The 23,408-nt window shown below is 39.8% G+C and overlaps 1 protein-coding gene across 2 annotated transcripts in view; it reads left to right on the top strand.

Annotated features, from left to right (window-relative positions):
- Positions 1–23,408, top strand: part of LOC126188964 (phosphatidylserine synthase 2-like) — a 243,146-nt gene that overhangs the window by 7,962 nt on the left and 211,776 nt on the right. For both annotated transcript variants that reach the window (XR_007537887.1, XM_049930723.1), the window contains exons 2-4: positions 3,881–3,982; positions 7,970–8,120; positions 22,402–22,533. Coding sequence is in view for 1 of the 2 variants with exons in the window: in XM_049930723.1 (XP_049786680.1) it covers positions 3,881–3,982; positions 7,970–8,120; positions 22,402–22,533 (385 nt within the window). In the remaining variant the exon portion in view is untranslated. The remainder of the gene's footprint in view (positions 1–3,880; positions 3,983–7,969; positions 8,121–22,401; positions 22,534–23,408) is intronic.

Raw genomic sequence — 23,408 nt, 5'->3', positions numbered from 1 at the left:
ATTTAGGTGCATTACAATAGACTGACTTTATGAATAATTACAACAGTACAGTGCTGATATTAATTTATTAGTACCTAATATGACTATTTTGGCATTGTGAAAGTAGTTGCACAACAGAATGTTCCTTATAATGATTAAAATTCTTCTGGGCATTATGCCGCGTCATTGCTAAAAAAACTAACAACAATAATAAACTAAAACCGATGTTTTGGCTAAGTTGCAATGGCCTTCCTCAGGGCACAACTGGTTTTGCATGAGGATAGGTGCTTCTGTTTATTACAGACTATCGTTGTCTGACGTCACTGTTGTAAAACTTTTAATTGGCCCTCTAATATGATTGGCTAGTCATGACGTAAGGGAAGATGGAAGGAAAGAGGCTATTCGTGGATGTCCATGTCGTCAACGATTGGTAGCTGTCCGCCAATCAGCGTTTGGCTTCTGGTCGGCAAGCTTACCTCCTGGTGTTCGCGGAAGTGGACTGACAGTTGCTCTACAGCTGTTTGTGCAGATACGTCCGTGTCGTGTGTAGCTTCTGCCCTGTGAGTGCTCACGGCCTGTTGGACTGGGATGGCTGGCAGCCAGGACGCTGGGAGTTTGTAGCCATCTTCTCTGTTGATGTTGTCAGGCTGCTTCATAATTTCGATCACCTCCCGTATTTTGCGCTCTCACATCCACGATTCTTTCGCTAGTACTCAGGCTTCCTGGAACCTGATAGGTTGTCCACCGTCACGGTGGTGTTCCTCTATCACCAATTTATTATGTTGTTGTAGTTGTACATAGCGTTCGTGTTCTCCTACTTGTAAGCTGATAGGTTTCCCTGTTTCTCCTATGTAGGGAGCTCCGCACTCACACCGTAGTTCGTAAACACCTTCAGTGTTAAGATTGTTGACTACATCCTTGTTGGAACCTATCATTTTGTGGATCCTGTGACTGCTTCGAAAAATCGGTTTGAAACCTCGTTGGCGGAGGACGTTGCCTAGCCATTCACTGATGCCTTTTATATATGGTAAGTGTGCCAGTGGAAGCTTCTCTTCTTTGCCTTCCTTTGTGTTCTGCTCCCTTTGGTTTTAGCTACGTTTATTATGATGTTGTCATCATAGCCGTTGGCACTAAATTCTTCTTCGATGTTATTTTCATCACTTATCTGGTAGGCTCAGGCAGTTAATGTATGCAGAACAAAATACTTTTGAGCTGGGTGGTGGTGGCTCTCCGCGTGCAGGTACCAATTAGTGTGCGTTGGTTTCTGGTACACTTTGTGTCCCAGTTTACCTTCGGCAGCTCTGTATACTTCCACATCCAGAAACGGCAAGGTACCATTGTTTTCAGTCTCATGTGTGAACTTTATATTTTTGTGCAGGCTATTTAATTGGTGGAGGAAGTTTCCCAATTCCACTTCACTGTGAGGCCAGACAATGAATGTGTTGTCCACATATTGTAGCCAACAGCTGGGACGTAACAGAGCAGGAGCCAGGGCCGTTTGCTTAAAGGCTTCCATGAAGATGTCCACAGCTGCAGTGGAGAGCGGGGAACCCATTGCCACTCCATCTAACTGTTCGTAATATTTACCCTGCCAGGTGAAGTACATAGATGACAGGCATAAGTGCACCAGATCGCAGATATCTGTTGGGATCCAATCCTGTAGAATGCGCATAGTCTCCTCAATAGGTACGTTAGTGAAGAGAGACTTGATGTCAAAACTGACCATAATGTCTGATGGCTTTATTCCCTGTTCCCTAATCAGTTGTTGGAAGTGGGAAGAGTCTTTCACGTAGGAGTCCATTTGTCCCACAAGGTGGCATAACTTAGGTGCCAGATGTTTCGCAACATAATATGTAGGTGAATCAATTCCATTCACTATGGGTCTCAGCGGATAACCCTCCTTATGGAGCTTAGTTACTCCGTAGATTCTAAGAAGAACAGGCACCTTGGTGATTAGTCTCTTGGCTTTGTCAGGATCAATTCTTGAGTTATTTATGAGAGCCTTCATATTTCTGCCTATCCTCACTGTCGGGTCATTCCTTAGTACTCTGTAAATGGGATCGTTTAGTAGTTCGGCCATCTTCTTTTCATATTCAGAAGTATCCATCAGAACCGTAGCGTTTCCTTTGTCCGCATGTAAGACCACAATATCCTTGTTATTCCTGAGCTCCTTTATGGCCTGTCTTTCTTCATGTGTGATATTGGCTCTGGGTTGTTTTGCTGTTTGTAAAATTCTTACAGTTTCCTGCCTTATCTTTTGTGTTTCAACACTTGGTACTTGGTGGAGTGATGCCTCCACAGATTAAATGATCTCTTCTGTGGGAATCTTTGTGGGCATAACTGCGAAGTTTAACCATTTGGACAGAATTGATGTCGCTGCCTCACTGATGGTCTGTGTTGAGATGTTAACCACGGTATGAGCTGTATCCAGACTTAGCTGTGAATGGTGTTTGTTTCCCATTAGCTCCTCAAATTTCTTTTTCTGTCGACTGCTGACCAAGTCCTCCTTCATGCAGGCCTGGTTGTGGGTTATTCGGTCAATGTTATCCCAGTCCTTCGCTGATAACGTAGTTGACAGCCATAAATGCATGCTGTACAGTTGCCTGTGTTGCAGTCTATGAAGCTCTGGGGGTGTTGTATCCTCTCCCTTAATAATGCATGGCTGGTCCGATAGTAAATGGTTCTTGCTCTTCTCGTATCGATTTGAGGCTGTACCCTGATGAATTTCAGGATGACATGATGATCTCGGCACCTTTTAAGGAACGCCAAATCATTCAGCAGTTTCACCTTCCTCTTCCTCAGCAGCTCCAGTTTCCGTATGTGTTGGTAGATTTCCTGCCCATACAGGTCATTGATATAAGAACGTAGGCTTCTGCGGCCGGTGTCATAATGATTAAAGTCATTGATGACATGGACATCCACGAATAGCCTCTTTCCTTCCATCTTCCCTTACGTCATGACTAGCCAATCATATTAGAGGGCCAATTAAAAGTTTTACAACAGTGATGTCAGACATCGACAGTCCGTAATAAATAGAAGCACCTATCCCCATGCAAAACCAGTCATGCCCTGAGGAAGGCTGTTGCAATTCGACCGAAACATCAGTTTGTTTATTATTGTTGTTAGTTTTTTTAGCAATGACGCAACATAATGCCCAGAAGAATTTTAATCATTATGACACTGGCCACGAAAACCTACGTTCTTATATAAGAATGTTCCTTAATTTATTTTTAAACTCAACTATATTACCCCCAATATACTCTGTCAGGTTGTTGAATGCATCTGTATTGAGACTTAACACAGGTTATTGTGGGTCTTATTGTTATGTTTTTATGAAAAAAGAGAAACAGTTTTGACAATAAATTACATTATCGGACATATCTGGCAAAATAGCTGGCTTATTTATTTTTGTTGTGTGTATACAAGATGTCCTCTTACAAACACCAATTGGAACTCTTAACATACGTCATTTTTCAATGACCAGCAACTGTACTCATACATAGCGCAAATGAAATAATGCTTGTCTTTAAGTCTGTTGTATGAGACTTCCAGTTCATATTATGATCCGTTTGTAGTCTCAAAAACTGAAAACTATTTTTCGTTTATTTCATAGTTTGAATAAACTAGTTATAGATCCTGCAGGTTTATGAGAGGTACTGAATTGCATGAAGGTTACTGAGTCTTGTCAAAATTTAATGATAAATCCACTTGCCTTGAACCATTTCTCAATGTTTTTAAATATTTATATAGTTGCATTTCCACTAAGAGAGCTTGTACAATCTTTTATTCCTAAACTTATATTAAAAGGCATCTTCTGATTGCATGTGTGTGTGTGTGTTTTATTTATTTGTGTCCGTGATAAATGTTCTTAAATGTTTTATTCTTTATCTTATGTTCACAGGAGAGCGCATACACTTACTGTTCTTTTTATTTTTATCTGCTCATTGGTTTATGTGGCTGTGTTTGAGCCTGTTTCCAATGATACAACATACAACACCAAAAGGTAAGATATTCTGACTAGTCTATGAATTCTTTGTTTCAACAATAATAATTGTTACTACACTAGTTATGTTTCCAATTTTCTAAAATTGGTGTACAGCAGCGTACTAGATAAGCACTCAGATGTAATTAGTTTAAAGCTGCAGATACATGAGTGTGAAAGGTGTGTTAAATTATTATAAAAATGATGAAATCTCTCAGGTTTTCTTGGTGTGATTGATTAATGGTGTGCTATTAATGTATCTTTCAGAATAATTATACAAAAGACAATAAGTATGATCATAATTCGTATTTTAGTTGTTCATGACTTCAATATGGATATAAGAGAAACACACTCAAAATGCAAAAATCATTATATTTCTCATAAGATAATTAATCTTATGTTAACTTCATGCTTTATTTTTGTTTATAAGATGTGTGTTCATTTTGGTTGTAACATCAAAATTGTAGTAAATCGGGAATTACAGTTTCGATTTCATTGGATTGTGTTGTGAACTAAGTTGCATCAGGTTTTCCGGTAACTGACAAAAAAAGAGGTGCATTGACCAGTTCCATTACAAAATGCAAGGAACGTCAGTGACACACCTGCTTAAAACAGCCAAATAAGTTATCTGTTGCCAAATATGCCTCAAACCTAATCAAGAAGCCAAATGTGAGAAGAGTATTGTAGTGAAAATGCCAAGCTTTTGGGACAGCATAATTAAGGAGTGTGCCAGAATAAAGATTTCAGAAAACTCAATGCACAAGGATGGAGGTTTCAATTTAAACAAGGCTTGGAGTCTAGCACTCAATTTACTAAGATCTCACTGGCCATTGCATCCGCCAGAGCTGCAAAACGCTAAGAAAATTTGTTTTTCATGGAATATCTGTGTGGGCTCTAGAAAACAAATCATCATCATAGGACATAGTGGGCATCATGAATTGAACTCAACTATAAATAGTGATGCAAGACCAACAATAGTTCACAGTGTGGTTGTAGGCCGGGCAGTGAGTTCACGTAACAGCAAAACTTGCAGCACCTGCTGAAGATGACTAGGTTGGTGGTCAAAATATTGCACATAAAATGTAAACAACAACTCACAGACTACCTGGAAGCACACCATTAATTACAAATGGGATGTTAAACTGCCTTTAGTTTGGGTGCTGCTCTTCTTGATGTATCATTACTGGTTCATCATTTATTGAAGATGAAGACAAGAAAAATGGATGAAAAATTTTCATGTTTAGGTTTTAATTGCTACATGGAATATGTAGACTCTGCCACTAGTATACATTGATGTGCTCTATTACGTATTAAAACATGTTGCACTGAAACAGGATTTAAGCTAGTTTCTAAAAGATGTTTTGCTGTCTTCAGCACACATTTCACTGCAGTTACTATGGGCATTGCATTTCAAAGCCTGAAGTTATACAATATTACAGAAAGCTTGCTTTTTGCGGGATGAACTGCCCTGATATAAAAATACAACTCGCACACTGATTCACAGCTTCTTCGCAAGAAAAGTAACAACTTTAACCTTCACTATGGAAGGCAGTAAGGAATGCAGACCATGTTGACGAGCATTGAACAAATATTGCATTATTCATGTATGCTTCAGATTCTGTAACTGTAAAAGTGCAATGACAGTATTGTACCATCCTTGAGTGAAATAGGGAGTAAAGAAGATATCACAAGCCCTAGGCAGTTATTTGCTTACTGTAGACATAAAGTTAATCTCCATTAGGCGTAATACCTGGTAGATAGTAACTATTGAAATTTAGCAAGCCATAGGCTTGTAAATGTAATTTAAGAATTTATGGTATCTTCATTTCAGAAATGACGTATTTGTGTTGTAATTTACATTCAGATTTTTTTATTTTAGAAAAGTGTTGCATATGGGAAATCCAGGGTGGATGTAAATAATAACACAAGGGCAGATTAATACTTGACCAATAGAAGTGGTGTTGACCATCATAGGGGCCAAATAATAACTGTATGAGGCTAGATCACTTGTAAGTCGACTGTGTTGGCCAACAAGATGATATGAAGCAATGAGAAGTTGACAAAATGATTCTTTACTTCACCTTTTTCTGATGAAAAATCTTGCACAACTTGTTCAGTCATCTTATTTAACAAATTGATTCTCACATGACAGTTAACTTATGTCCACAACCTGACATAAGCTTTAATGCACACAATGAAGATTTCTACATGAGATCCAGAGTGCCTTGGTGCAGCTCCATTGAAGATCCCTGTCCATCATTGTTATTAAAATATCTACAATACAGTCACAAAGGCAGAATGTTCTTAGTTTGTTTACTCCGAAAAAATTTGTACCAGTGATGTCAGTCTATTTGCTGCCACATGCATGGAAATTACTTGGGAGTGGCTTATTTGTGAATGCTTCTCAAGCACTATGGACCATTCAGGGATCACTTCCCTGCCATATAATGCAAACTCCAATGGAAGAGGCAAAATAAAATAAAAATAGATGCATTGCCCTAACAATCCCAGTTTTCCTTTCAGTTTTTCAAGAATATCTAAATTTTTGAAAATTTACAGGAAATATTCCTTGCATGAAACAAATCATCCCCCAAACTAACTGTAAGCCCCCTACCCCCTTACACATACAAACTAACTGCAATATTGTCTTATTCACATACTCATACACTCATACTATATATATACTGGTGTCTGTGTATATGCGGATGGATATGTGTGTGTGTGAGAGTGTATACCTGTCCTTTTTTCCCCCCTAAGGTAAGTCTTTCCACTCCCGGGATTGGAATGACTCCTTACCCTCTCCCTTAAAACCCAAATCCTTTCGTCTTTCCCTCTCCTTCCCCCTTTCCTGACGAGGCAACCGTTGGTTGCGAAAGCTAGAATTTTGTGTGTTTGTTTGTGTGTCTATCGACCTGCCAGCGCTTTTGTTTGGTAAGTCTCATCATCTTTCTTTTTAGATATATTTTTTCCACGTGGAACATTTCCCTCTATATATATATAGAGGGAAACATTCCACGTGGGAAAAATATATTTAAAAAGAAAGGTCGATAGACACACAAACAAACACAAACATACACACAAAATTCTAGCTTTCGCAACCAACGGTTGCCTCGTCAGGAAAGAGGGAAGGAGAAGGAAAGACAAAAGGATATGGGTTTTAAGGGAGAGGGTAAGGAGTCATTCCAATCCCGGGAGCGGAAAGACTTACCTTAGGGGGAAAAAAGGACAGGTATACACTCGCACCCACACACATATCCATTCGCATATACACAGACACAAGCAGACATTTGTAAAGGCAAAGAGTTTGGGCCCAAACACATACAGACACATGTGTGGATGGATATGTGTGTGTGTGCGCGAGTGTATACCCGTCCTTTTTTCCCCATAAGGTAAGTCTTTCCGCTCCCGGGACTGGAATGACTCCTTACCCTCTCCCTTAAAACCCACATCCTTTCGTCTTTCCCTCTCCTTCCCTCTTTCCTGATGAGGCAACAGTTTGTTGCGAAAGCTTGAATTTTGTGTGTATGTTTGTGTTCGTTTGTGTGTCTGTCGACCTGCCAGCACTTTCATTTGGTATATATATATATATATATATATATATATATATATATATATATATATACAGAGAGAGAGAGAGAGAGGGAAACATTGGAAACATTCCACGTGGAATATATATATATATATATATATATATATATATATAAAGGGGGGGCAATTTTGTACAGTGAAGTGGTGGTGGTGGTGGTGGTGGTGGTGGTGGTGGTGGTCGTCATCATGGTGGCTGTGATAGTTGTAGTAGTAGTAGTAGTAGTAGTAGCAGTTGAGGTATTTTAGGCTGGAAATATGTTTTGGAATAATGCTCTGTTTTTGCATGGCTCAGTAATACCACTGTGGTCCTTTATTTATCATTATGACATGGAAAATTAATATTAGTAATGCTATCAATAAGAGCAGTAACTTGAAATTAAGGATTTGGTTATTATTAACACATTACTAACATTCTTTCAGGGGGATTTTAGCATGTGTGCTTGTTTTCATTCTCCTGGGGGTCACTGTTACCCCGGACGGTGTGTTTCAACGTCCTCACCCTGCTGTCTGGAGGTTCACATTCTGCTGCAGTATTGTTTATGAACTGGGCCTGATATTTATGTTATTTCAGGTATGGTGTTTTAAATAGTGACTTAAAATGTTATTTTTTTCTTGAACTTATCTTTTTGTGTTTCGATATTACCATTGGCTATGATGATGCAAGTAGTGTGGCGTAGTGGTTGGCATTCCTGGTTGGCATACTGGGGTCACCAGTTCAGACCCAACAGCTGGCAATTATATGTTAGTTAGTATTTATAGTTTCTGAAATGTTCTTGAAATATCTTAATGTTTATATATTCTGAAATATGTGATGTTTGTATAAATACCAGCCTTCTGGAATATTCGATGTTTGTGTAAATAGCTGCACCTTTGTCCTCGAGCTAGTTCCATTCTGACTTTAGATTGGTGTCAGTGATAAACATGCTTTCAATTCCAAGAGTACTACTTTGATGTCCTGCCTTTGAGTATGGGCTTGATTGTGGTTTCAGTGTGATATTGTTTGGTGGAGACGCTGGCTACTACAAAAACCTCTGCCTCACTGTGGCTCCAATTATGTAGTTTAAAAGCCTTTGCTTACACAGACAGGTCCCAGAATGCAAGAATTACAACATTCCTAAGATACAATTACTAAGGAGATAGATGGATTTCGAAACAGCAGTAAGTGAGCTTTTCATCAGGTACCCATCAGTGTTTCCTGGAGATGCTGGTCAAGACCTGATGAAATGGCAGAAGAGATTTGATCGAGTTGCCAAGTACAATGGGTGAGTGGACAAGATGTGTTTGGCACATGTATACATTTACTGGAACCGCACACTCCAGCGGTAGTTCAGCAAAAACGAAGAGAAGCTCATTAGTTGGGACAAATTCCGGGCTGAAATGAAGAAAATATTTGACAACAATCAGCAGAAAGCCCACTTGATGGAAGAAAAATTGAGGAATAGTGCCCAACATTGTGAGGAAACAATACAGACATACATAAACAGTGTTTTGGCCCCATGCCTGAGTGTAAATCCAAATATTATAGAAGCTGACCAAATCTCACACATGATGAAAGAGTTGTAGAAGACATTATTCGATCTCTTTAGGTGAAGTACGCCACTGTGACAGAGCTCGTCAAGTAGTGCCAGTGACTCAAGGAAATTCAATAGAAAAGAAACAGAGACAAGAGATATGACTTCTGACTGTTGCCTCTGTTCCACTTGTGGAAGACCACCCTGATCTCGCCGCTCACATACACCGGATAAGAGAAGAGGGATGATGTGTTTACCAGTCAGAAATTTCAGACTGAGTGCACAACTGAAAGCAGCCATGCGTGTTGACCCCATACACCATGAGCTAAAAGAGAATCTCAGAGAAGAAGTGTATCAATCTCTGGCACCAATCTCTAGCTCTAGGTGACTGCATCATGAAGAATGGACTCGGCCAACTCAAACTTATGCCCCAACTTTCAAAGAAGAACACAGTAACCAACCAGCACAGATCAACCAACTCCTCTACTGAGTACAACACGAACAGACATTTGGAGGACGGGCAACAACATGCCAGTATGTTTTCACTGTGGCATCCTGGCATTATTTAATGAGTGATATGTTGCAAGATACCAACTATCACAACAGTCCTATTCATACCAGTTGACTGCAGATAATTATAGTCTAAATGTGAAACAAAGCCTGTCACAGTACTGTGGACAAAATTGCTCTCCAACATGGTATACCCATTCTTTGTCACTGTATGAAAGAACCATCTGCGCACATAACTGCTGAATTCAGGAAAATTAAGCCAGGCACCATCTATGGAGGTGAGGCCATCACGGATGAGAATCCTCTGTGGATGACAGTCACCAAGATGTAGGGAATCTCATCAATGTCATCATTGACAGCCAACGTGTCTGGACACTAATCTATTTAGCGGCTTCTTTTTCTGTAATAGTGAATGCTTATTGTCGTCTGCTATGGAAGACTATGTTCCATGATACAGAAGAGATTGTACTGAAGATCGCAAATGGAAAATATGTCCAGCCAACAGGAACATGTATTGTAAGATAACTATCAATGACAGAATGCAGCCCTTGGATTTGTTGTTTTATTGGAATATAGTTTTGTAAGGCTATTCTTGGAGGGGACTTCTTGTAGGCATCAGAAGCATTCATAGATGGTGGAAGACCAGAACTCTAGACTGACGAAGCTATTTCAGTAAGTTCAGATAGCCCACTGTAATCAATAACTTGAGTTATAGTCATCAATCAAAATGCTCTGTTGGTGAAGCATTTGTTGGTTGCATACACTATTCAGTTTCATGCAAGAAATCTACCTGCCAGTGACAATCATAAAAATTTTAGGTAGTCAAGTAGAACTTTGAAGCATTGTCACAAGCAGCCACAAATCATCCCTAAAGGTATATGTGCTTAGGGACAACCAAAACAACCTGGGAGGGGCAGTTTAGTGTCATTGACAAAGAATTGTGCTCTGCTATCACAGTGGACTATGCAGGGAGGGCAGGGGGGCTACAATGTCAGGAAAAAATGAAACAGCCTCAAACACTGTGTTCAGTAGCATCAGGGTACAATATGTGCATACTGAGGGGTTTTGATTGATTTTAACAGGGGAGCTAAAACAGCTTAGGTCTGACCCGCCACTGCCCGCACCAAAACTAGGTTTATTGTGCAGTACTGAGGGCTTACTGATCCATTTATCATGATCATTGGCGATCAGATGGAGCTCAGGAGATCTGCCTGTGCACCCTGTGTTTTGACTCTGCAGACAGTAACTGTGCTGAGTTTAGGGGTGAACAGTGTTCACGACATTAGTTCTAGAGTATAGCCATATACCACCAATGAGTACGTGTACCGTTCAAACAGCTTCAGTTGTGCACAAGATCGATGCATTGTGTGAACAGTAGTGGTCGACTGAATATTATCCAGAGACAAAATTCAGGGATGTGTAGCACCTGCCGTGTCGCCAGGGATCATTGGAAACTGGCTGTGTGCAGTGGAACTAAGTTCATGTGTGCCCCTGGGCAGGTTTCCAATGACACTACAACACTGCCAAGTAGAACTGCTATGGTGCTGTGAAAGAGTTGCTGGAGAGTGGAATTGCACTCTGTTGTCTTCCGTGATGAGTGTAGGTTCTATTTGTATGTGAGTGACGGACGTGCATGTGTATGATGTAGGCCTGGTGAGCTACTGATTCCAGAGTGCATAAGCCCACGAAGCACAGGTCCCATCTCAGGATTCGCAGTGTGGGGGCCATTAGTTATATATCGCAATCACATTTGATGGTTCTGGCAGGTAAAGTAAACAGTGCTTGCTGCATTGCAAGTACTGTTATCCCTGTGCTATTGCCATTTCTTCAATGCTCTTTGTGGTGTACAACTGCCCTGATTAGGAAGATCACTGGATGTCTCCGCAATTGAGGATGTACGGAACATGATGAACGAAGACCTTACTCATTCTCCAACGCCTGCAAGAACTATTTTCAAATTGCAACAAAATGTGCAAGATGCCTGGGACAGTCTACTTTGGGAAGCCATTCAACACCTTTATGGTCGTTTACATACAAGAATACATGCCCACATTGCTGCCAGAGGGCATTACTCAGTGTGTTGATGCTATTGTTTGGACACACTTTACTGTAACATGAATTTGTTTTCATATGTTACGACAACGATGAACTACCTGTCACCACACTTGTCTATATAATGACCTTGTCCTTGATGGTGTTGCATTTTTTTCCAGCATGCACTATTGAATTTCTGTTATAATCTAGCATGACCAAGGAATGATGGTGGCATGTGATAGCCATTCTGCATCAATTTTCAGATGCATGGAAATCAGGAGTGGAGAAAAGACAGGCCATGCGGTCCATGATGTGACACCATATCAACACTGGGGATTATCCATCAATTAGCCATCACTCACAAGGAAGTAAGCAGCCAAATGACAGATAATCTGGGAGGAAGCAGAAAAGATGCTGCAAGATAACATCATTGAACCTTAAGAGTGTCCTAAGTCCTCTCCTGTGGTGTTGTGGACAAGAGTAATGACACGAGGCATTTTTGTATTGACAACCAATGACAGAACAAAATCACAAAGAAACACATCTATCTGTTGCTGCTCATTGGTGACACCTTAGACTCCTTTAAAGGAGCAAAGTATTTCTCAGTTATGCACGTGTAGAGAGGCTACTGGCAAATTGAGGTTTATGAGGCTGACTGGGAAAAGACTGTCTTCGTAGTTCCTGAAGGCCTCTGTAAGTGTATAGTTATGTCATGTGGCCTGTGTCATGCTGCAGCCACCTTCGAATGTATGATGGACAAGCTGCTTCAACACCTTAAATAGATATTGTATCTTTGCTATCTGGATGACAGTGTCACTTTTTTTTGTAAGGTGTTTGAAGAATGTCTAAGCTGCCTGACAACTGTATTGAATTGTGTTCAGGCTGTAGGTCTCCACATGAATCAGAAAAAGTGCCTCTTCGTGACCAAAAAGATAAAAATCCTAAGGCGCCTCGACTCAGCATCCCCACTATATGATGAGTAGCAACTTTCCATTTCATAATATTACATTCCATCCTGGATTTTCTATTGTTTAAAAGATTAGTATGATTTTAAAGCTTTGGACACACACACATATCTAACCTAGGAGATTATGTTGGCTTTACATTCATTCTCCCTGAATCTCCGCTCAGATCAGATTGCGAAGAAACATATTTTACTGATTGTATTTTATATAATTACAATCCTTAGTTTAAATACTGATTTGCTCACAGTTTTCCATAACAATAGAATGGTCATACTCTATATTTGAAACATTTCTCAGTAATTGGAATTACCCCATAAGATGTTAGATGCGAGATTTTAATGTGTAACAGAGTGGCTGGTTCATCCTATGTATTTTACATTCAATCAGCGACATTGATATGCATAATTAATTTTACTCTGTATTTTACAATCTTTGTCCAGATATCATTTTAGAACTTTTGTGGGGGGGGGGGGGGGGGGGCATGGGTGTGGATGTACGCTCAGGGGTAGGGGCAGCACGCACTCGCATGGTGTGCCAGCCACTCTGATACATATCAAAATATTTTAACGTATCAGAGTGGCCGCCTCTTTCCACTTCGGTGAGCCACCCATACACCTCTGAGAAAATTGTTGAAAGTACTTTTGTAGTTTATTGGGTAATATGTTTAGATAGTTGACTACTATTACTGTCATTAAGACGTATTGAAAGCAAAGGTTTTAGTATGTGAACTGAGCTCAATCAACAACAACAATAATTTTCAACTGCTGCTGAGAATAGTTTTAATGATGTGGACTTTCTTGTCTGACTATTCTTTCACTTCTAAATTTTCCACTGTTCTTAAGAAATCTGACAGAAGCTGTAGCATTGCTATATACATTCTTCAGTATACTAACATAGACTGAATCAATGACTTCTTTTTTCAATAGCTGTTAGGCTAGATTAAAAAGAAACAAAAGCTTTCTCAAAATATATGTGTCCCACAATAGTAATAGCAAATACTAATCCACTTAAATAATTGTACCCAGTTAGCTTTAATTTCCTTGAGCAGTTAGATGACAGTCACTCTTCTATAATGTGTGTGTGTGTGTGTGTGTGTGTGTGTGTGTGTGTGTTTTTTGTGGGGGGGGTTAAATTTTATTTTACTCTCAATCAATTATTGTCATGGTCTGTTGTTTGGTAAATATAATCCTTAAAATATTTTTGTTTAATTTATAAAAATATGAAGTGTTTTGTAAACACAGCAGTACCCTTAGTGACATACAGATTTTGGAATGTAGCTCATGGTTGTATGCATAATTTTCTGCACAGAATACTACTGTCTCTTGCTAAGCAATATGTACTCATTGATAGTTTATTTTGATTATTTAGTATTGAAAGGAGATAATCATATGGCATTGATGGCCGGGAGTCGCCCTCTGGGGAAGTTCGTCCACTAAGTTGCATGTCTTTTCAGTTGACACTACATTGGGTGATGTGTGTCAATGATGAAGAAATGATTGTAATCAAACAATGGAAAATCCAGGATGGAATGTAACAATACCAGAGAAGGAAAGTTGCTACTCACTATATAGCGCAGAGATGCTGAGTCGCGATAGGCACAACAAAAATTCACACAATTATAGCTTTCGGCCATTAAGGTCTTTGTCAGCAGTACACACACATACACACACGCGCGCGCACACACACACACACACACACACACACACACACACACACACACACACACACTCATGCAAATGCAACGTGCACACACGTTTGCAGTCTCAGAGAACTGAAACCACTAGTGCATGATGGGAGTGGCGACTGGGTGGGGGTAAGGAGGAGGCTGGGGCAGGGAAGGGGAGGGATAGTATGATGGGAGTGGCGGACAGTGAAGTGTTGCAGTTTAGATGGAGGGCAGGAGAGAAGGTACAGAGGGGGGAAGGTGGTAAGTATCAGAAATGAGAGAAATAAAAAGAAATTAAAAGACTGGGTGTGGCGGTGAAGTGGCGGCTGTGTAGCGCTGGAATGAGAACAGGGAGGGGGCTGGATGGGTGAGGACAGTGACTAACGAAGGTTGAGGCCAGGAGGGTTACGGGAACGTAGGATGTGTTGCAGAGAAAGTTCCCACCTGTGCAATTCAGAAAAGTTGGTGTTGGTGGGAAGGGTCCATATGGGACAGGTTGTGAAGCAGTCAGTGAGATGAGGGATATCATGTTTGGCAGTGTGGTCAGCAACAGGGTGGCCCACTTGTTTTTTGGCCACAGTTTGTCGGTGGCCGTTGATGTGGACACACAGCCTGTTGGTTGTCATCCCTACATAGAATGCAGCACAGTGGTTGTAGCTTAGCTAGTAAATCACATGACTGGTTTCACCGGTAGCCCTGCCTTTGATGGGATAGGTGATGTTAGTGACTGGACTGGAGTAGGTGGTGGTGGGAGGATGTATGGGACAGGTCTTGCATCTAGGTTTATTACAGGGGTATGAGCCACAAGGTAAGGGATTGGGAGCAGGGGTTGTGTAAGGATGGATGAGTATATTGTGTAGGTTCGGTGGACAGCGGAATACCAAAGTTGGAGGGGTGGGAAGGATAGTGGGCAAGACATTTCTCATTTCAGGGCAGAATGAGAGGTAATCAAAACCTTGGTGGAGAATGTAATTCAGTTGCTCCAATTCCGGATGGTACTTAGCTACAAGGGGAATGCTCCTCTGTGGCCGGACTTTGGTACTTTGGGAGGTGGTGGGAGACTGGAAAGATAAGGCACAGGAGATTTGTTTTTGTACAAGGATGGGAGGATAATTATGGTCAGTGAAGGCTTCAGTGAGACCCTCAGTATATTTTGAGAGGTACTCCTCGTCACTGCAGATGCGACATCCGTGGGTGGCTAGGCTGTACGGAAGGGGCTTCTTTGTATGGAATGGGTGGCAGCTGTCGAAGTGTGGGTATTGCTGGTGCTTGGTAAGGACAACACAACACCCAGTCCCTGAGCCTAGAAAATCTCGGACCCTGCCAGGAATCAAACCTGGGCCTGCTGCATGGCAGTGGCCGCGTGGGCCATACAGCCAAGGGGGCGGACATTTAATATTAATTGCTTAGCAAAGAAAAAATACAAACACATTAAAGATAGCAATAGCAAGAACTGTTGATTTGTTTATTTGTATCCATATAACAATCATCTTTTTATGACCCCATTAAAATGCAGTTGGAGATTATTTCGATCCTGGAGTCCGGAGCACGAATTAGTGCTGTTTGTTTTATGTAACCCCAAGGCCCACACTTGTCTACTTTGAATCCTTTATCTTTCTTGTTGAATTTGTTCTTGTGTTTGTGAATTTATATGGCATATCTGTGTTCTTACGTAGTTATGACTTGACCTGGAATAAAACTTTCATTTCAGAAAATCATATTTGGTGGTCCTTTGATCACAAAAGATGATCTGCTACTAATGACATATCTGTACTGACTGGATAAGCCACACTTGTGTTGCCTGCCTCATGTGTTACTGCCTCTTTTACTGGTTCCAATTTGTGCATGATTGCACATACAAGGAACACCGTATAAATCTTCAACAGAAAAGCAAGACAACTGAAATTAGATATTGTGTGAGTCTAGGTGAAAAGCAAACCAGATAAACTGCTCCAATAAATTTTAACTGCTTTCATACCTGTGAATAGGTGTGTGCTTAGATTCAGTGGAAGCAGCAAATGAAGTAACAAGCCTTATGAAAAAAATGTCTATTCAAGATGGTGCTTGTAAGGTTCATATCCCACTCTTCAGCAATGACTTCCCTGAGGATATCCTGTTGTGCGAAGGGTTCATGTAACAACACAATACAAGTTTTAGCTGGATCCCAGCATGCTTAGTTAGATCCATGTCGGCAGATATTGCAGGCACTATCCTCACTTCATTCCTGAACAGTGTGCTCATGCATTATCATCTTGTAAGATGAACCCATCACCAAAATTTTGACTGGTGTACTAGACATAGATTGGAAGATCCCATTCCAATACTATGGAGCCCTCAGTTTAGCCTCAATAGCAATGAGCGGCATCTGAGATTGTTCACCTGGCCACCCACGGAACAAGAAAAAAGAGAAACGCAACTCCCATGTTGAAAGTGGGAAACACAGACCGACAGCAGTGCCTCAAGTGGTATGGAGATGAACTAAAATATGAAAACATTGTGGGTTGCATCCCCCCCCCCCCCTAGTTTACTTGCATTGTAGGTTTTTATTTTAATTGTATTACCTTATTTTTATAGGCGTGCTATGTAATTAATTTGGCTGGCATCATAATGAAATGATTGAAACACAGCTATAGCACACTGTACTACAGCAGAGAGAAACTTATTCAGTAATATTTTCAGTCTGTTTTTGACGTTTGTGTCTGACAGACAAGAAAACATGATAGGAGCATACGTCAAAAATAGACTTTTAAATTGACATGCTTATATTGTTATCTATCAACATGTAAAAGCTCCAGCATGTTTTATGGCTCATAAGAACCAAATGCAACACTTGAAACTGAGAGTAAATCGAAACAAGCTTGTAGTGTAAATAATTGAAGCAAAAGAATAATAACATTGTATCAGCTAAACTGGACTACAAATATTCCTGAATAATGTCATAATTTTTACATCATACAAGCTGCTGGATCATTGGAGAAAAAAAGCCTATTATTAAGAGAATAAGCAGCAGTTAAAGAGGTTCAATTAAGAAATATTTATCACAGTATTAATCAATGAAGAATTCTAAAATTTGTTACAAATATGTTTCAGGACTATAAGTTCTGAGTAACTGCCCAGCAAACTTGCACTACTGACCATTAATTTCTTAAAAAGGTTCTTACATCTTACTACTGTAAATGCTTCATCGCAAAAAAGAAAACATCAATACCAAGAACCAAAAGCAGGAAAGGTGTATGAAAACAGTGAAATGAAAACAAAACTTACATTTTATTTCTCAAGCACACAAGAAAAATTTTCTTTTAACTGTTATAAAGCTTTAAACCGTTTACTGAATTTGTCTGTAACAATATCAATATATTACTGATGGTGTGTTTCCAATCTTTCACATACTTGTAAATCAATAGAGGTACACAGTGTCTTAAAATATACTGTTCAGAAAAATGGGCCTTGCAAAATGTTATTTCCTCTGGAAACTTAAACAGTGAATAGAATGTATTATCCAATTGTCCCTGGTGTCCACATTTATCTAAGAATGCATACAACTGACTATGAACATTTGCTACAAAGGACATTAAGCTGTCACTAGAATACAATAATTTTGGGTTTAAAGCATCATATTCTTTGAAACTTGTAAATAAATGATGCTCTGTGGGTGTTGGTGAGAACGGAGTTGTTTTACAGTCACTAAAGTTGGTTTCAGGTGTTACACCCATCTTTCGTAGAATGTAACCAGCTACATATGCTAGTGCTTGTCTGTCATTTCTTTCATCAGCCCCACCACTACCAGCAGCAGCTTCATTATCAGCAAGGGCACAATATAAAGCACTTTGATCTATAATGGAATGGTCTGTTGTGGAGTCAAGAAAGTTGTCATCACTAGCTCCCAAAAATTGCCTTAAATTGCTTAATGGCATGCATCTATCATCCTCACAATTACCTAGTGACTTTGTAGGTAAGGACATGTTATTGACTATAACTGTTTTCAATGCTGCTTTGAACTGAAAGCAAATTGGGTTGGTGTTTGCAACACCATGCTGCCTCACACAACAAAATACATTCTCCACTGGGTCTTGATTGAAAGCCCTCATGCTTAAAAAATTAAAGCCATTTTTTTAAAAATCTGTTCCAAATGAACATCAGTGATCTTATTGTAGTTTGCCACCCACTTATGAAACTGAACGTATTTGTCTTATCTCTCCCTGTGCCTAGCTCCAACACTTTCCAATTTTCCATTTCCTTTAACAGACTGTACCACATTTCAATATGTGGGGACTCTGCAGTGGATAACAATAGGAACTGTTCAGTTAATCAAATAAACAATCCATCTTTTCAACAAATTCTGCAGTGTATATTGTCTCAGCAGGTAAGATATTAAATGCCACATAAGTTTCAATAACTGCAGCAACTGTATGACTAAGCTGGGCTGCAGCTACCTTGACTTTCATTTTAGTAAAAGAATCCTTTAATTCAAAATGATTCCTATGTAGTTTTGGCAATGTCTTAAATGTCCTCTGCTGATCCAAAAGAAAAGTCCTGTGAATATATTCAAAACTGGCCTCTTTTTTAAACCCAAACTGTATTTTATTTCCTAGCAGAGCATTTCTAGTATTTTTTAATAGATGTGGGACATCATAAATGACTGCAATAGGTTCACCTCTGACTACAAAATGAAATGGATTGGACTCAGTAGATTTCTCACAGCAGAGTTCCTTCAGTGCTCTCTGGTTGGTTGCACCCTGGTCACAAACTACCTTTAGGCCTATTTCTTGCAATTGCCTTATGGCATAGGTAATAAGACTTTTTAAAGATATACTTGAAACTGAGTTGTGAGTGAAATAATAAGCAACAACCTGCTTCCAGCTTTTATGTATGCCTCTAACCATGAAAACTAATGCATGATTTGCATGAACATTTGACCTCCCTAAATGCCCTAAATCTTGAAACCCTGAAATTTCTTGTTTGCTTGTATTATAATACAACCCTCTTTCTAAAGACATTTCATCAAACAACAAAGCACAGTATTTATCACTGTTGTTCATTACTTCAATTTCTGCTTTCTTTACATTCATGACCGAAGTATTCAATCCTGGTTCAAAAGGTATAGAAGACAACAGACATTTCAGATACCTCACAGAAGAAAGATAAAAATTAACTGACAAATATTTGTATAGACGGGGACTTCGTTCGTATAAGTATAAAGCAAATACTTTGTCCTCGGGTGTCCATCGACTTGCATTTGCTGATCAATGAGCATTTCGTAATTGGCTGTTTATGAAATCTTTGGCAACAGAGTTTAAATTAGATTCTATGACAGAGAAAGTATTGCTGTCATATACATCTTTAAGTGCTTTCAGTTACGATTTTTCATGATGTAGCTTTGCTTTCAGTTTTGATAGCCTTGTTAGAGTATTCCTATGAATCTTGTACATTTTTAATTTTGTTGGAGTTAAGTGTGCTTTTGAAACCCCTGTACCTAAAACCCCACTTTCCTCATTACAAAATGTTTCAGATAAGAATGTGTACTCACTATCTGCAGAGTCATTTTGAGGGGAGATAAAAAATTTAAGAGGTGCATCACTCAATGAATTACTCTGCTCAGTACAACTAGTGCTAGGTAATTCTCTAACACCAGTTTCACCTCTGGTATTGGCACCTGTGTAATAAAGAATTTCCATGGTACCTCTAGTGCTTGGTAAGTCTTAATTCACTATTAACACCAGTTTCACCTGATCCACTTCCGGTACAAACACCTACATGAGAACTACTTGCCACAGCACATCTAAGGCTTTGTAGTTCATTAACACCAGTTTCACTTCTGGTATTAGCAGCTGTAAAATGAACAGTTGCCAGCACCACTAGTGCTTGGTAAGCCCAATTCACTATTATCAACAGTGTCACCTGATTCACTACCGATTTTGGCAATTTCACAAGGAACACCTGTCACATGAGTTGGAAACACACCCTTGTTTAGCCTATACCTACTTTTATTCATAAAATCTTCTTTGAAAAAATGATCTTCACAAACAAAATAAGAAGCACAGTTCACATCTGGTGACAGTTTACAAACACTCTTCCACTTTAGAAGCTACTTTTGAGGTTGTTTTGGAAACCTGTAGAAACGCTTGTTGCTAATGTTCTCCATTGAACACTCGTAATAGCCAGATAAACAGCCGGGGAACTTGCAGGAGTATTTCAACGTCAATCTGTTGTGATGAATATTCTGTAAAAACATAAACGTCTTCATTAAATAAAACAACTACAGACATATCAAAGTTATTTAAATAAACAAACGGAAACCACACTGCTTAATTCACGATAGAAGAGAATACATTTCATCTATAAACTACGAGATTATTTAATGAAAAATTAAATGTCTTACCTTACAATTAAATGTGGACTTTTTCAGCAGGAAATTTCTTCAATTCCACGGTGAGCTTTATGAATTTAAAGTAAAAAATCTGTATATAATGAAGATGAGTAGTATGTAAATATGAAACAAATACAAAGACGACTGTAACCGAGGACCACAGACCTCAGTGCAAAGCAAGATGGTAGAATATTTCAAAACAACCACCATTGGAGTTTAGACAGCTCTCTTTGGTCAATTCCAGCTTCGTTTGACCCCTAGCGCCTCTAGTGGTCTGGAATGGAACTATGTGGCTTGTTGCTTCTTCGCCCGTATAGCCTTCACCCATGTGTGGCCACCTACTTTGTGCCCTGTGACACTGAGAGATGGGCAGCGATTGGGAGTGGGGATATTAGTACTGTTATAGATGAAAGGCTCCTAAAGGCTGAATTGATTATGTGTGTATGGCTGCATACTGTGTGGATCAATGTAATCTTCCCATTATCTCCAAAAGAGCGGGGAACAGTTGGGTTGCAGTCTCTGTGGGGTATCTCTGAACCATAATTTATAGGTAGCTCTCAGTTGGTGTTGTTGACTGCAAGCAAGCAACTACTTTGAGGCAAATCTTCAGTGTTTTGTATTTAAGACAGTGGTTGACTGTTGAACTGATATTGCTGAGATGTACAAATTTGACAAGCAACTTCTATGTCTTTGTACTTTTCCTTTACATTTCACTGTTACCTGTCAATCTTTTTCCTTCCAGCTACCTATTTGTTAATTCATGTTCATGTTCATGTTCCCTTTAAAATATTGAAGAAGAGCTGTGGGTGATACAGATGTAAATGGCGAGAAGCTAATAGTATAGATAACCCTGGCAACCTGCAGGACTTTTTGATGTTTATGAATGCTACAAATAAACATCTCGCACATTTATCAGTTATCAGAAAGCCCCCCCATCCCTGCAAATGTAAACGTGTGCACATTCTCTCCCTCCCCCTCCCTCCCTTCCACCCTCCCTCCCACTCTCCCTCCCTCCTTCCCTCTCTCCCACTCTCCCTCCCTCCTTCCCTCCCTCTCCCACCCCCTCCCCTCCTTCCCTCCCCTTCCCCTCCCTCCCTTCTCTCCCCTCCCCCTCCCTCCCTTCTCTCCCCTCCCCATCTCTCCCCCCTCTCCCCCTCTCTCCCCACTCTCCCCACTCCCCCCTCTCCCCCCTCTCCCCCTCTCTCCCCCCTCCCCCATCTCTCCCCCTCTCTCCCCTTTCCCTCTCCCTCTCCATATCTCCCCCTTTCCCTCTCCCTCTCCCCCCTCTCCCTCTCCCTCTCCCCCCTCTCCCTCTCCCTCTCCCCCCTCTCCCTCTCCCTCTCCCTCTCCCTCTCCCTCTCCCTCTCCCTCTCCCTCTCCCTCTCCCTCTCCCTCTCCCTCTCCCTCTCCCTCTCCCTCTCTCCTTTCATCCCATCGCATCTCCATCCTATAATTTCCTCATCTCCTTTTGCCATATAGCAATCTATTCCCCTCATTTCACTACCCTGCAATATGCTGCTCTCTTTTCACTCATACCACACTCTATTCCTCTCCTTCCTCCTCTACACTACCTTCCTCGGTTTATTTGAGAGTAATAGCACCAAATACTTGCCCAATGCAGTATGATGACTAGAAAGCATTTGATTTAAATGGTCCATATGGACAATAAACAAGTGGTTCTTGTTTGTTACAGGCAAAACCAATCCTTGAAAATATTCTTTAAGTGAATGATTACTGTATCTCTTATATAAAAATAAATTGTAAGAGGTTCTTTGTGCAGTTAATTTTTTTGTTTGTAGACCAAGAAAGATGCAATTAGTCTCCTGAGCCATATTGATTCTTCTCTTGGGAAACCACTGGAAGAAAAAAGTTATGGTGGAAATTGTCGCATATATGACACAGAGGCATCAGATCCATTCCACAATGTCTGGGTAAGTTATTCATTAGCTCAAATCATGATTTCTCTTGCTATGAGATAAGCAAAAGTGGTTTTCTTGCAAATTTCAAGATTTCTCAGATTAAAATCTGTTGTGGAAATCTTAATTTTGTGGATGTACTTGAAATAAAATTGAAAGTACTTATTATTTTTCATTCAGTCTTTTTCCATTGTCATATTGATTTAGAATCTGCCAATGATTCTTGTTATAGATGAGACTAGCATATTTGTGTATGATCATCAATCAAATATGTCTTAGTTTTATCCTTTGCTCTGTGTTGTTTCTGTAACTGTGTTACTTTTATGAAATAAGAAAACAAATCGCCTTCAGTCAAAAATCATGATTTTTATTTCAACCCACAACGCAGTTTGAGCCCAGGGGGGCTCATCGTCAGTTGCTTGATCAGTCTACATGATTTTTTGAATTTAGGTTACTAGTGGTCCTATTGAGAGTATGTAGCTATATTACAAGGTGACAGATTATGGAAACAATTTTTATAACATTGAGACAAAACCAAAAAATGACTTACTGGTTCCACTTCCATAAATCCTCAGTAGCTAACCATGAGTGTCTTAATAGACACAGACTTAAGTGACATCCATGACAGCCTAACTTCCTTCCGCACAGAAAATAATGGTAGAAATCTATTTGCTATAAAAATTATAAGTCCTGTTACACAAAAAAAATTATGTAAACATGTGAAATGAACAGAGTTTAATAACCACAGGACTTCATTTGTGAGGTCGTATATGACATTTTCTGTGAAGAATCTTTGACAAGTTCCAAACAGAAGCAGTTAGCAAGTTATGTTGTGGAAATGTTGTTATCCACTTAGCCAAACAATTTTGAAAAGACTTGAAGGAGTGAAT

The sequence above is a fragment of the Schistocerca cancellata genome, chromosome 5 (assembly GCF_023864275.1).
Source record: "Schistocerca cancellata isolate TAMUIC-IGC-003103 chromosome 5, iqSchCanc2.1, whole genome shotgun sequence".
Classification (NCBI taxonomy): domain Eukaryota; kingdom Metazoa; phylum Arthropoda; class Insecta; order Orthoptera; family Acrididae; genus Schistocerca; species Schistocerca cancellata.
The sequence above is the reverse complement of the archived record's forward strand: the minus strand, read 5'-3'. Positions and strand labels throughout refer to the sequence as shown.